Source organism: Gekko japonicus, unplaced genomic scaffold (genome assembly GCF_001447785.1).
Source record: "Gekko japonicus isolate JY-2015 unplaced genomic scaffold, Gekko_japonicus_V1.1 scaffold897, whole genome shotgun sequence".
In the NCBI taxonomy this organism is placed as follows: domain Eukaryota; kingdom Metazoa; phylum Chordata; class Lepidosauria; order Squamata; family Gekkonidae; genus Gekko; species Gekko japonicus.
The window spans coordinates 161104-176768 of record NW_015164211.1 but is presented as its reverse complement, the minus strand read 5'-3'; the positions used below and the strand labels follow the sequence as shown (position 1 = coordinate 176768).

Genomic DNA, 15665 nt, shown 5'->3' with positions numbered 1-15665 from the left:
TCCTGCCTTCTTTATTTGTTTCATCTATTGTGGTGAGAGTTATATATAGTTCCATGCTGCTTACTTTTCTTGTTCCCGTCCTAGTTTCTGAGTCTTTGTCTTGCAAACAGTTGTTTCTTGAGGCATTATTTTTAGCTTCGAGTAGGGCGAGAGCTTTTTCTGTGGCAGCTCCACGCTGGTGGAACGAGCTCCCTGGGGACACTTCAATTCCGCAAGGCCTGCAAGACGGGGCCCTTCCACCAGGCATTTAACCACATTAGGGCCTTCAAGATGGAGCTCTTCCATCAGGCATTTGACTGACCTGCCATATTTAACAACCATTATAACATCTGAGCCTTGCCCAGGAAGATACCCAATGTTGGGGCCAGATAGTGGTCTGTAACCTTTCTGACCAGACACCTGTATGTTTAATGTTTTAAAAACTATGCTCCACTGTCTTGTTTGTAATGTTTGTGTAGCACATTAAAACTGTTTTTAGGATTTTAATTTGTTTTGGAAAATTTTAAGCCTGGGCTGGGTAATAATAATAGTAATAATAGTAATAATAGTAATAATAGTAGTAGTAGTAGTAATAATAATAATAATAATAATAATAATAATAATAATAATAATAATAATAATAATAATAATAATAATAATAATAATAATAATAATAATAATAATAATAATAATAATAATAATAATAATAATAATAATAATAATAATAATAATAATAATAATAATAATAATAATAATAATAATAATAATAATAATAATAATAATAATAATAATAATAATAATAATAATAATAATAATAATAATAATAATAATAATAATAATAATAATAATAATAATAATAATAATAATAATAATAATAATAATAATAATAATAATAATAATAATAATAATAATAATAATAATAATAATAATAATAATAATAATAATAATAATAATAATAATAATAATAATAATAATAATAATAATAATAATAATAATAATAATAATAATAATAATAATAATAATAATAATAATAATAATAATAATAATAATAATAATAATAATAATAATAATAATAATAATAATAATAATAATAATAATAATAATCCCCTCCCTTAGGACCTGAACCCTGGAGTGGGAGAGGCAGTAGGCTTCCATGGGAACTGTCTCTGCCAAGTGAACTGCGGAGGTACCTAGGGGATACGATTGAAGGAGCTATGCTTCTTCCCCATGTACTTTTAAATTCTTAGTGTTAGCATGAGGATATTTGGAACCCGTCTGCAGAGCTTCCAGGACTATAGTAGTTTCGTGGTGTGTGCAGGGCATCCACAGTCCTCCACATGTAGAGGCTGCTGTGTTTCCTTTGTTCCTTCCCTTATGTTGGGTGTGTCAGTAAGAGCAGGGCAATTTCAGGGAGGCATGCTGCTGTTGGCATGCATTGGTTGACTGCTTCCATTTTTGGCTGGCTCAGGGAAATTGTAGACATGCTGCTGTATGATTGGTGGACTGTTAAGGGATGTGCTTGAAGTTGTATTTTATTTGTATTGTGCTGACGTTTGTATGTATGGAATGTACTTGCTTTGTGTATGGGTTTGGGAAAACAGGCATACAAAAACAGATTCACACTTGCACACTTACAAGTTCCTTTAGATACAATACATGGGCTGTGTTGCTGTAGTACAGTTGATATGGTTTCAACTCCTTGGAGTTGGGTTTTTGTGGAATTTCTTTCATCTGAGTGTATAGGGTATCAAACGGATCTGCCTCATCAGCTTCTGTGCAGACATAGGATTGAGCCGTCCATGGGACTTGGTTCATCTGCAGTTCTGCTGAATGTGCAGACCTAGGTATACCATGCTGTTCTTTATGGCCAGAGGTTGCATGTCAGCCACTATGTTTCCCACCACTGTGTGCAGCATGAAAGCCTCTTATACTGATGAAAACCATCTTGTGTTGGTAGAACATGCTACTATTAGGTGCATATGATGGTAGGATACAGCTCAAAATATTTAGATCTGCAGAATTGTTCTCTGTCTTCATCAATTCAACGTTTGTATAAAGAGGATGCCAATTCTGAGATGTTTTTTTTTTTTTGGGGGGGGTCTGGTTGTTAGCCGAATTGCTTTATTTACAGCAATTGGCAATTTATAAATGGGTCCTTGCCAACTATACCAAGGTCCTGTTCACACCAAGGGTTACCAGAGAAGGATAACGAGGCTGTTGTTGTTAAAATAAATGTCTTTTACTTAAAAATATATCTCATACAAACAATACTGATGCACTCACACATTCAATCAAGTTCCTCAGAATTACAGTATTAAAATAAGCACTGTTGCATTAGCAGGTGGGGGTGATGATGGGCAATACTTATCTCTCGCAGCTTTGGTTGTTCCAATGAAGAATGGATGGGGACAAATGTAAACTAAAGGGAATTCACACACTACCAGAACCAGCCAGAACGTGTGGGTCTCTTGACTGCAGATCAAGAGATCAAAGTAGAGGCAAGGGTTTGGGGATAGCAAGTGGGACTTAAGAGGAGTAAAAAGAAGACAGGGGTTGTTGCGGGGGTAGCTAGCTAGGAAGGGCCAGGTGAATGGTCCTTTCCTTTTAAAGTGGGTCCATTAGATGGGTGGACCCACTTACCTGTTAGTCCATCCCAAAAACAATCCTATTGGTTACCTATAGGAGTGGGAGGTTACCTATAAGGAGTGGCCAGTATTGTAATCTAAAACCTTACTCAAAGAATGGCATCTGGCAGGTGTGAAAACCTTGGCGTCAGGATGCTCCATTGTAGTGTTGATGAAGCTGGCCATTCTCATTGTGAACCAAATGTCCATTTGGCAGGAAATACCAATGCAGGAACAAAGCAGTGATGTGTCCTACGTTACCACAAATAATTCAGCAATGGGGGCTGTCTCTACTCAAGTTGTTGTTTCTTACTGCTCACAATAATGGAGGTGTGTGCTTCTTCACCAGGCTGGTAACTGTGTAGCTGAAACCTTATTCACGTTTAAGGCTTGTGCAGGGACCTTCTATGTGTAGTATCACAACAGGTGACTTATAGTGTACAGTTCTCTGAGCCTATGTGTGTGTGTGTGCACAGTCCATTGTGTGTAGCAATGCATATAGTCCATAAAGCAAAATATCAAGTTCATTCTCTAACATGGTAAGTATACAAGTGTAATAGAAGTGCTAAGAAGGGATTTAAAGTGTTACAGTGTGTGGTATGTCCCAAAAACTGTTTGGAATCATACCAAATAGCTAAATATAGGAGAGGAAGCTCTCCTCTGCTATTGTCTTTGCTACTAGCCACAGTGACTGAAGGGAGCCTCCGAATACAGAGGCAGAAAACCTCTGAATACCAGTGCCGGGAGGCAGCAGCAAGCGAGGGCTTTGGTTTTTGTGCCCTGTTTGTTTGGCCGCCAGGGCAACTGGTCATCTGCTATGTGAAACAGTATGCTGGACTAGATGGACCAGTGGCTCTGCTTATGTTTTTATCTCTCATTGCCTGCCCTAGCAGGAATTGCTGATGTAGGTTTTAACATCCAACTAGAAAGTAATATGCTTGAAATAGTGTTTCTCCCAGTATTGTCTAGCCCATTAGTTAAGATCCTTTCCCCAAACCTTGCTCTCTGTGCTCCTGCCTTCAGAGGTGGTAGCGACCAGGAACAGGGCTTTTTCAGTGGTGGTGCCTTGCCTTTGGAATGCCCTTCTCCTTGAGGCCAGCCGGACACCTACTTTTGTATCCTTTATGTGCCAGGACAAACATTTCTTTTTATACTCAGGCTTTTAACTGAGGGATTCAATCTTTTTTTAAAGTTGCTTTTATGGTCTGCTTCTAGCCTGAGGACTGTTTTATTAATACGATTTAGACTACCCAGTGTTGTTTTATGCTGTTTTTATGCCCCTGACTTATTTTATTATTCTTATTTTGTTTGTATGATTTTATTGTATTTTTACTTTATGAGCCTCCTTGAACAGGCCTCTGAATAAATTTTCTGAGTAAATTAATATGGACTTCAACCACTATACGCTGTTTTATTAACCTTTTTGACAAAGTGAATGGGCTCCATTGCAGGCCTTAGATTATGACTCACAGGCCAAGGGCCTTTTGACTGGTGCCTCTGGTACTGCCCAGACTTTAAAAAGTTGCAAGGAGATGAAGACAGTATAGATGTGGCAGCAAAATCTTCTGTTGTCCTTCTCAGCTGCAAACCAGACTTATTTATTTATTTATTTCCACTTGTACCCCGCCCTCCCCGCGTGCGGGCTCAGGGCGGCTTACAACAATAGGCACAACGTGCGATAAAAATACAATAAAAATACTTGGAGATGTAAGTTTCTTAAGTGGACCTTGGGACTGATTGAGCAGAGAAGAAAGGGGAAAGTCTTGAGACAAAGGAGGTATATTCAGGAAGAGTTCTGAAAGTGGAAGACCATCCATATAAGGAGAACCAGAACTGGACAAAGGGTGGGCACCATCACAAATGCCTATTTTTGTTACAGGTTTTGCAGTCTTTTGAATACACTTTTGTTTAAGCCTGGGTAATCTGAGCATCTTACTTTGATTGAATCAAATGTCCTACAGTATAGTAGGGATAGAGCTGATTGTGCCTGATTGATTTATATCTGGCTTGTCCTTTCTGTTGCCAAGATAGCTGGCCTTAATGTTTCATGACTGAAGGTTATGTAAACACTCTCTGCTCTTGCCTTTCTTCTAGCCAGTATGACCTCTTTTATCTCACGTGCACATACCTTCTGAGTCTCACCTAACTTTTCTGGTGAATAGTCCTTTGGATGAGGGCAGAAGATTTCTCCAAAATGGCAGGACAAGTGGGCTGGTCATGGGCCAAAAGGAGGACCTGTAAATAGCAAAGCATTTTTGTGTATGGCAGTGGTGTGTGTGTGAATTCTCAGTGCTCCCAGTGGTGCAAAAATGAAACATTTTAATATATTGAACGCAAATAAGCTTACTAGGAAATTGGATTTGGTGTTTGTGGCTTAAATTGGGAACTCCTCAAGAGTTAGAATATACCTTCATGAACCTTCCAGAGTTGAGAGAACATCTGGACTGAAACATAGAATGTGTCCTTAATACAACGAATGGTATGCATGGGAGGAGCAGGCCTTTTCAGTGGTGTCTTGTTTGTGAAGTCGGAATTTTGAGATCAAACTATTACAATGGTTGTTGCTTTATTTCTCATTGCTTAGTGAATGTTTTCTTTAACTCTTTGTAACATATATTAATTTCCAAACTCTGCTTCCTTTTTTCTTGTTTGTAGCAAACAGCTGTGGTGAGCTGGTGCTAGAGCAAAGCATTTTGTAAGCCAAGATATGCATACTTGTTAAGGCCAAAGAAAGTGCAGATGAGGTCAACCTAGAGAAGTTGTCATAACTTTTTTTATTTAAAAGATTCATTCAAACATGAAAATTCAAAGCAACTAAGAAATCAAAAACCAAGTCTAGAAGTCAAGTGGTTAAATTCCAGGAATATTTTGCTATAAATGTCTAGTAGGTGGGGAGTCTTCACTCTTTTTTTAACATGCTGAAGAAATGAGCGTTCAGTTAGCTAACATTTTTCCATGCTTATTATGCAAATTAAAAAGTGTAGCCCTGACCCAAAATTTTTATCTTTCTGTTGTGGACAGAGGATGGCAATAGATATTTGCATATTCTGTGTTCAGCACAGATCATATTAGCAACGAGAAAATTAATGGATAATGGGATTATTTATAGGAATTTAGATGTGTACATAGTTGACCAGCCTGAGAAAAAGGAATTAGGCTGTCCATATTGGACACATGGGAAAAGTGCAAATGAAAGAAACTCTAAATATTTTGATGGTATGTAGGTGGACAGCAGCTAGAAAGTAGTTTTCTTCAGCTTGTTTGTAGCAAACAATGTGTGGTTCTTTCTCCTGTGAGGATATTTTCAGTAGTATAGTGGCTCCTGGGTAAAATGCCTTTTAAATAATGTTATAACCACTCTGATGCCCTGGTGGCTAGGGGACCCCTGTTCCCACCTCACATGGACTCTTGTGGGGCAAGTAGAAATATGTGCTGCAGTGATGGAGGAGCCCTGTACAGTTAGGGCTGCTGGTGTCACCACTCTTGATCATCAGTTGACTGTTGAGCATTTGCCTTTGCTTGCTGGCTTTAGCTGTGCCAAAAGAAAGGCATGCCCTAGTTAAGGTGTGGGTATGACGAGATCCCAGTGGGGGGGGAGAGTCCAACCCTAGCTGGAGCAGAGGCCCTGGCTTGGCTGGTAAAAGGTGGCCTGGGAAGAACATGGGGGAGGGTATGGGCACAGGAAAAGCCACTGAGGGAGGAGTATAAAAGGTAAACCCAAGAGTAGGCAGTGGAGAGAGGAAGAGAGGGTAGAAGAGCAAGGGAAGTGAGAAACAGTGAGAGGGGAGGAGGAGTGGAATGAGAGTCAGAAACAGAGAGAGTGATGTACAGGTGGACATGAAGAACGAAAGGAGAGCCAGTAAAAGGGAAGAAGAGTAGCTGACTGAGACTGGGAGGGGCAGTACCGGGGCAAAAGGCTGCCAGTGTGAAGCTGACTATAGGGCCTCAGCCTTGTTGTAATGCCTCCAAAGCCACAATACAAGTTGAATAGAATTGTTTTTCTGTTTGTGCTCCTCCATGGACCATAGTTAAGATGTGTTTTACCCCCTCCCCCACAAATTGACAGCCTAATTCCTACAGTTTGACACATCAATCTTTCCTCTTCTCCCTCCAGTTTTTGATAAGGGCTGTAATGCTAGAACTGAGATATCAAAGCTATGATGAGGCAATGGATAATAAGGAAATGAGGCAATGGATTCATTTCCTATATGTAGCAACCTCCTAGGGGAAGCATAATCCCCTTAAAATATGGAACAAAGTGGGGCATGAGTTCTTAGTTATTAACATCTTCTTGAAACTTTAAGGAATGATGCAATCATTCATTAAATACTGATTTACAGAAGTGCCCATAAAATTGTCAAGGATGTGTGAGTTACCCTTTTGTTGTTCTGATATAGGGTTGCCATTCCCCAGGTCTGTGCAGGTTTTGGGAGCTCCGGTGGAGGAAACCCCATCCCCAAAAAGCAGCGTCCCCAATGTGATGACATCATATACAAGTTTGAGGTCAAAACTCTATGGTTTGAGGGCAGTTTTACCATAGAGTTATGCCTTCAAACCAGAGCATTGCCGTGTGACATCCCCAATGTGCTGATGCCACTTCCACATGATGTCATTGCATTAGTGATGTTGTGTGGCAATATTGCTGTTTGGGGGCGGAGCCACACCCCACTCCCAGAAGGCTCCCTTGCACCCCCCGCTGGCGTGTGCTGGCACCCCTATTCTGATAGTCTATATCCTTAGTTGGTTTCTGGCTGCTTCCATATATGAATATGAAATGTCATGTTAATAGTGGCCCCAGCTTGGCAATATCCTTGGCTTTTGATTTACATAGTGTGTGTATAGAACTAAGGTCCAAATATGACAACATAAATATGGTCTTATTGATTTTGTTCTGTTCAGTATTTTTTCTACTTGAACTCACACATTGTATTATCATATGTCAACAGCAGTATCTTCTAGCTTCAATTATTATGTCTTTTATCAAAAGAATAACAGAAGAAGAAGTGTACTTAATAACTTTATTACATTATTGCATGTGTACCATACTGCTGTTTGTGATTAAGTTTGGAGAACAAATTACAACTTGCTGTTTAAAAGTCTAGCAGATAGAAAAATATTTTGTTTAAATGGACAAATTGCTTTTGCCAACATTTGTGCAAGGCAAACACAAATCTGTAATTTATCAGCATTACAGCTGCATCAAAGCAAATGAGAAAACAGAGCAGAAAGCTTTGCTTTTTGGTAATTCATGTGTAGCCTTAGAGGGTTGCTGTTAGGTTTGTTGTTTAAGGTTATGTGTTGTAATTAACACAAGTTATTCTTCAGATGCTAATACAGTGGTACTCATTCCACAGCTCAAGAGCCATATGTGGCACTTTCACATGCTAATATCGGTTGCTGGGAATTTGCTTTGCACTTTCAGCATGTCGAGAAGTAAATGCATGCAACAAGTAAGTTAGTGGAATTTAACGAAGATTGGCACCTTTAAGACGAACAAAGTTTTATTTCGGGTATAAGCTTCGTGTGCATGCACACTTCACCAGATACCATGTACATGAATGTTTATACCCAGAATTAAACTTTGTTGGTCTTAAAGGTGCCACTGGACTCAAATTTTGTTCTATTGCTTCAGACCAGCACAGGTACCCACTTGAATCTATTTTAGTGGAATTTAGTTTTGTTGCAGTGAATTTTTAAGGTTATATTTATAGTTTAATATTAAATAGTATTATTGGATATTGGATGACTATGTTTGGTGGGGTGGTGCATAATGCATGTAGTAATGGGTCTCTTTTGGTTAATGGTGGTTAATGCTGATTGCATCTGTGTTTGTCTGTGAGTCTCAAAGTGAGGAACACTGAGCAACTGTATTAACAAATCAGTGGTGTGTGCTGTGAGGCATGCCTGCATTCAGATTTTTTTAAAATTATTTTTTATTATTTTCTCAAGGAAAAAAAAGTGGGATACAGAAGGGAAGAAGGGGAGGGGGAAATACAGATTCAACAAGTTTGTTAAATATTATGAATTGTTACGTACAACAAGTAAAATCAAATGCATTACCAAATTATTACATAATTCAAATATTGAAACAATTAAAGCATCAATTTTACAGATTCTAGGGTTAGATTCTCTCTTTAAGAAATAAACAGAATTTCTCCTAAAATTAGCAATAATGTATTAACGATAAAAGAGAATACATCTTTAACAGGTGAACGGACTTCTATACTAAAAACCTAAATATTTTCTTAATTGTTTATCTATATCTGAATTTTATTCTTACTGATTATTTAAATATTAATGGAATACAAAATAAAATATTGAAATTATAATCAATACCTTCATAATCTTTAATGTGATATTCAAATAATTTCAGAACTAAAAAAGAAAAAAGTTAATTATTCCCATATGAGTAATAAGCTTGCCATTTCTGCTGAAATTCATTCCATGGTCTTTTATTTATATAAATGGCTAATCTTGTCAATGTTGTATACTCAGGTAGTTTTTTCCCCTCCAGATCTCTATTTTAGGACAGTCTTCTGTCTTCCATTTCATTGCAAATATTATTCTGGCAGCTGTCAACATATATTGAAGTAGGTCTTGTGAGGTTCTGTCTATATTATCTGGAAGGATTCCCAGTAACATAGTCTCTGGTTTCATCGGGAATTTAGTTTTTAAAATATCTTGAATTTTTTCATGTATGTTTTCCCAGTATCTTTTTGTCTTGATGCAGGTCCACCACATATGATAAAAGGTGCCATCTTCTTTTTTACATTTACAGCAAGCCCCTTTGTAATTCTTGTCCATCTTAGCAATATCTTTTGGGGTGACGGTACCATTGATAAAACATCATGTAACAGTTTTCACTTAATGCTTGACTAGCAGTGAATCTAATACCTTTAGTCAATAGGGTTTCCCAACATTGAAACAGTATTTCCTCACCAAAATTTTGCATCTGTTTGATCATGCAGGGTTTAATCTTTTCTCCTTTGGAATCATATTGAAGCAATAGCTTGTAAATTCGTCCTCATAAATGGTCTTTAGATTGTGAGACAATCTTCTCAAAATCAGTCAGTTCATTAATAGCTCCTCTCTTAGTGCAGATATAATTTTTTAACCTGGAAAAAATTTGAAAGTATATCCACCATTGTATCTCCTTCCCTTCTTCTTTAATCTCTTGCCATGTCTTGATGCCACCTGCATTCAGATTTTCCATAGTAATATTGGGAAAAAAATGAATTTATAAAATAAACAAGTATTGGCATGTGCTTTTTTGTTGCAGTTCCCAGAGTGTGGGTTTTTTGGCATGTATGACAAAATCCTCCTGTTTCGCCATGACTTGAACTCAGAAAATATTTTACAGCGGATTACAACAGCTGAAGAGATACGTGAAGGTGACCTTGTTGAGGTTGTTCTGTCTGGTAAGGATATTGTATTTGTAGTGAGGCCACATTAATATTAACTACATGGGTCTGGTATGATATGCAGCATTAATTAAAACAGTACTGAAGTCTTTGCTTTGAATGAGCTGAAATTTATACATTGCTGTATGGATCTCCAGTAAAGATTATTTGGCATTAGGTAGATGTGCATAACTGGCATTCGGAAACTTCTAGCATTTGGGGTTTTTTTGTGCAAAGACACCCCACTCAGATGGTGCATATCTTGAGGGGAAGGAGTTGTGTCATCTTGTTAAGTTTCATCTGTCCCTCAAGTCCAATCCAGAGAGACTGGACCAAAACCAGAAGAGAAGGGCAAAATCGTCGAAGCCCAAGAAGAAGCTGAGACATTGCAGACGTGTCCTCTTCCAGCCTCAAAACCGGTAGTACCAATGAGCTCTGAGATTATCACTGCTCTACACTCTGGGTGTCTGGATTTAAGAACATTAGAGTGCTGCTGGATCAGACCAGTCTAGTTCATCTAGTTCAGTATCCTGTCTCACCCAGGGGCCAGCCAGTTCCTCTGGATGGCCAACAACACGGCATAGATTTGATCTTGGAGCCTGAACTGATCCTAGATGCTCTGGCCTGAGAAGTACCCTATTTATCCATCTGTAATTTATATAAGTGTTATCGTATAAGGTTGTGAGATCTCTAAGTTATATAGTATTTAAAAATCTTCAGTATCTTTTGGAAACAGCTATTTAAAATTCTGGGTATAGACGCCTCCTTTATAGTGCATGTTGTTTATAGGATTTGAGGAGATTTGTTACGGTTTCTAGCAAGGGCAATCTGTTGGCTGAAGCTACTGCTTTTAAAAATGGTTTCAGTCGGTGTTCTTATTATCTTTGCTTAACAAGTAGGACTTACTCCCCTCTTATAATTTGTTCTTTTTAAAATAAAGCCTTGGCAACAGTTGAAGATTTCCAGATTCGTCCTCACATGCTTTATGTCCATTCTTACAAGGCCCCTACTTTTTGTGACTATTGTGGAGAGATGCTCTGGGGCTTGGTACGACAAGGGTTGAAATGTGAAGGTAAGATTGTCCATAACTGAGCTTTTTGAAAGAGACATTTTCTATTTAAAGCCTCCAGGGAATAGTGCATGTTTCTAATGTCTTTGTCTATGTGCTTGCATTACTTTTTTAAAAGAAGTGATAGATAAAACTCCTAGAATAAGACACATTACGGTATTCAAGAAATTAGAGGGCTTTGGAGGTTTTTTTGGTTTCAGAGAAAATGTATAAAGCTGGCAAGTGTCAAGAAAACACGGTTGGTTTTACAGAGATACTTAGGCTTGATCCTAAGATGTTTACAAGGTTTGGTGTATTCCAAGAGCAGTTCCTTTGCAATATCAGAAGCAATGCAGTTACACCAGTATTAAAGGTGCAAATGTTTAGGGCTGAAGTATTAGTAAAAAGTGTTCTTTTTTGCCTCAGTTTTTTAGAGCTAATGAGTAAAATTCAAATGGGGACCTCTTTCTGTATAGTCTTTGCGAATTTGGTTGCAGCTGCTTCTCTAACACTCCTGTCAACCGACTGTTGTCCAGGTATTATTTACCCAAGGCTTCTTGCCCATTGGCTTATGCTGAACTTCTGTGGTTTTATTGGAGCCAGGAGTACATTGTTTAGATAGTCTGCTATGGGAAGAGAGCTGAGGAAGATCAGCAGCAATGTGAATTGCATAAGAGGCCCTGTTTTCTGGCTGTAGCCAGGGTGAAGCAGGGTCAAAAAAGCAAGTATTGAGGCCAAAAAATTCCACACACTGCCAAGGTTAATTACACCACTACTGCAGTGTTACAGGAGATGTTTCAATTTAAATTGACACAGTTAGCTTTCCTATATTTTTGAGCTGATCTGTATTTTCTGAAAACATGACACTACATTTCAGTAATATTAATAAATAACTTATTTTATCTCTCTCTTCCTCCCCTGCCCACTGTTCTCTCATACTTATTTCATTAGGGTGTGGATTAAACTACCACAAGCGATGCGCCTTCAAGATTCCAAACAACTGCAGCGGAATAAGAAAGAGGCGTTTATCTAATGTGTCTTTACCAGGAGCGGCACTTTCAGTCCCAAGATCAGCACAAACTGAATACACATCTTCAACCCCAGAGGAGGTATATAATGCCACTCTGAAGATAAAAAAATAGTCTACAGTTGAGCTGCATAAACCACTACCACAAATCTTAGTTTGTAACCCTGGCACCTGCTTTCCTTGAATATGGGGGCTTCTGAACCTCCATGTCTGGATACAGGTTTTATCTGATTTATTCACCAGCTCAGTAACTTTACAACTGAATTTCAGTGCTGTAACTTAGCTCTGCAAAATTTGTTTCAATTTTAACCTACTTTTCTGTTTAAAAAATCAACAGCAGTATATAAAAATAGCAAAAGAAAACAATACCATATTAACCCAAAAGGAAGATGACCTTGAATATAAGACTACACCTTAAAAGTGTTTATTATTATTATTAATAATAATAATAATAACAATAATATTTCAATTTATTGATCGCTCAATCCTTGCAGAGCTGCTGGCTCTGAGCGATTTACAGTTACTCTTTGTGTTGACACAGGACTAACAATGAGGGGGGTAAAGGAGGACAACATATATCATTTAAATTACACACATTCCACAGTCGACAAGGAGTTTATGATCTGCGGTGTTACTGGATATAACTGTATGCAATTATAAGATGACACCCTCCTTTTTTGATGGCATACCTCAGGAAACAACTAGTCTTGCATTTGAGTAAATAAATGTGTTTATAACCAATACTCCCTCTAAGTTGTGGAATCTTGTGAGCAAAAATTCTACTTTGTGAGCTACTGGCATTAAAGTTGTGAGCAAGCGATTTGGCTGCTGCATAAATGTCAGGATCCACAGCAAGACAATGAAGTACTCGTGTCTAGGAAGGTTTTACTTTTATTGGAAAGCCATAGATGCAGTAACATGAACACTGTTAGAAATGGTGGGTTACCTATGCGCATAATAAGATATAGGGCTTTCGTATCCCCCCCCCCCACGTAGTACCCAATTAGATGGGCTCCCGCATGCGGGCATTTGGCAAAGTTCTAATGGCTGCAGAAGCTGGGAACGTAAGAAGCTTCCCACGAAACCTAGACACACCAACTCCTCCAGTGGCCTTGAGAGATATGTGGTACAGCTTAGATGCAATTAAGCGCATGGGAAGGAATGCAGAGCAATTAGAAACATACACCACACTCATGGCAGCATAGCTGACAATAAATTCGTTTGCTCTGGAGCCATCCCTCCTGAGCTAAGACAAAAATGTGTGAGCCGGAGGCTAAAAATCTGTGAGCTAGCTCATACTAACTCAGTTTAAAGGGAACACTGTTTATAACCATTTAAGTAGTTTAAATCTTTGATCACATGAGTGCATTGGATCATGTGCAGAGAAGCCAGAGAAATCTTCACTTAGCCACTGAGTAGTCAGGGTCAAGCATAGGGCTCATTAGGAAAGGGTTTTTTCCTTTTTCTCTAAGGTATTTATACCCTCTCTTTATATATAAATTTCTTAAACTACTTTAAATGAGGTGTTTCCAACAAAAAGGTCAACTCCTGCATATCCCATATTATTTCTGACTTTGGGGATAATGTGATGGGTCTCTGAAGATCTTAAAACAGGAAGGTTTCTATGGAAGCACGCAACCCTTCAGATGTCTCAGTCCCAGACCTGTTAAAGCCAGCAATTTGATTGCAAGGGGGAGTTCGCTATAGTAGCAGAATACATTTGTTCCTGTTTGTATCATTTACTAGGCTCATGATTATTGATCTAGCTAATTTTTAAAATGTGACACTTAAAATAAAAACGCTTCAGTGTTACCCTGAACTTCAGTGTCTTCTGTGGTGCAGGTAGACTGTTAATTTGCTCAGTTTCTAAACTGGGATTAAAAACCAATACCTTTTTTAAAAAAATTGGTTTCCAGATTAGAAGATGTGACTTTCAGGCAGATTTAAGACTTCACATCCTTCATTTTCAGAAATGAAGCAACTCAGAGCCCTGGCTCATTTAAAAAAAACAAACATATTGTGCAGTTTGAGCCTTAGGTGCAGTAATATGCTGATCTACGTTACACTCAATTGAACATGAATAACCCTAGTTGGGATAAGGAGTCCTGGTGTGAAAATGTTCATTTATTTGTAAAGATGTTGTCTGCAGTAGTCTTTTGAAGGGAATCTGAAGAGGAATAACCATATAGAAGGCTGTTAGATTTGCAACTCTGTTGTGAAATTATTTTCAGTGTTAGCCATGCAGGACAAGGTGGGCTACACTAAAAAATCCCCAAATTTTGGGAGCAGAGGTACAATACATATAGAAATTGGTACTTCACATGAATGTTTATTAAGCTGAAGCCCTGTATTTCTGACTTTCTTTTCAGCGTTGTCACCCAGAACCCAGTAAGAGGATTCCCTCCTGGAGTGGACGTCCAATATGGATGGAAAAGATGGTGCTCTGCAGGGTGAAGGTTCCTCATACTTTTGCTGTTCATTCTTACACTCGACCTACCATATGCCAGTACTGCAAACGGTTGCTCAAGGGCCTTTTTCGCCAGGGAATGCAGTGTAAAGGTAGGAGATTAATTTTGCTGCTGCAAAAATAAAATTAATGAAAATAATTATTTAATGTTATATGCTCTTACTTTAAAATCAAAAATTGAGATTTAAATTATTTCAGTAACTACTAGTTCAGGCTTCGAACTCTTTAATCACCAGATCAAATACAGTTTTAGTTGATCAATCAGTTGGATGCGCTTTTATGTAGATGGGGCTGAGGGAAGGGCACATGTATTTGAAGCCATTTTGGATCTTGCGTATTATTTTAATAAGGCATGTTATTTAATAAGATGTGTGATTTTAATAATAAAAGTATATTTTCTAGATTACTTTTGTTTGTTAAGTTGTAAATTATTTTGTACTTAAAAGTTTTATCTGGAAGGCATCTCCAGTGAAATTTTGGTCAGATATGTGTTCTATTAATCAATTAAAAACCAAGATGATAAATCAGCTGTAAATCAATGGGTAGCCTTTCTGAGAACAGCTATTGACAGCCTGTGCCTGCCGATTATATCTGGGAAAGATCAGCGAGCTGAACATCTAGATAATGTATTGAATACTACAGTCTTATGGTAACACCATCGCTATGAAATTAAAACAACACTGCTAGCACTTTATGATTTTGCACTGTTTTATAATGAACTGTGTTTAGATGTTTTTATGGTAATTTAATTGTTATTTATGTATTTACTTTTATGTAAGCCGCCCTGAGCCTGCCTTGGCGGGGAGTGCAGGGTATAAATTGGAAAAATAAATAAATAAAATTGTAGGCAGATTGTATAGACAAATTCTATTTAACTCTTGTCCTACTTTACTTATTTGTTTATTTAAAACATTTCCATGCCTTTATGAGAGGAGATGATAAAGGCAGGAGAGGTGAAATCATTGGATACCTTCTCATTTTCTCTTATTCTCTTTCCAGTTGTTACTGCAAATTGAATTGTGTCCCATTTTTACTCTCTTTACACATATACACTCACATACTGGCTTTGTTTATCTTCAGATATACGTGGACTTTTGAAATGCAGTTTCTGGGATTGCCT

At 37.9% G+C, this 15665-nt stretch overlaps 1 protein-coding gene across 1 annotated transcript in view; it reads left to right on the top strand.

Moving 5' to 3' along the window:
* PRKD3 (protein kinase D3) overlaps positions 1 to 15665 on the top strand; it is a 62691-nt gene that overhangs the window by 22533 nt on the left and 24493 nt on the right. Inside the window, exons 2-5 of the mRNA XM_015408454.1 lie at positions 9883 to 10021; positions 10944 to 11075; positions 12003 to 12160; positions 14448 to 14637. Of these exons, the coding sequence (XP_015263940.1) occupies positions 9883 to 10021; positions 10944 to 11075; positions 12003 to 12160; positions 14448 to 14637 (619 nt within the window). The remainder of the gene's footprint in view (positions 1 to 9882; positions 10022 to 10943; positions 11076 to 12002; positions 12161 to 14447; positions 14638 to 15665) is intronic.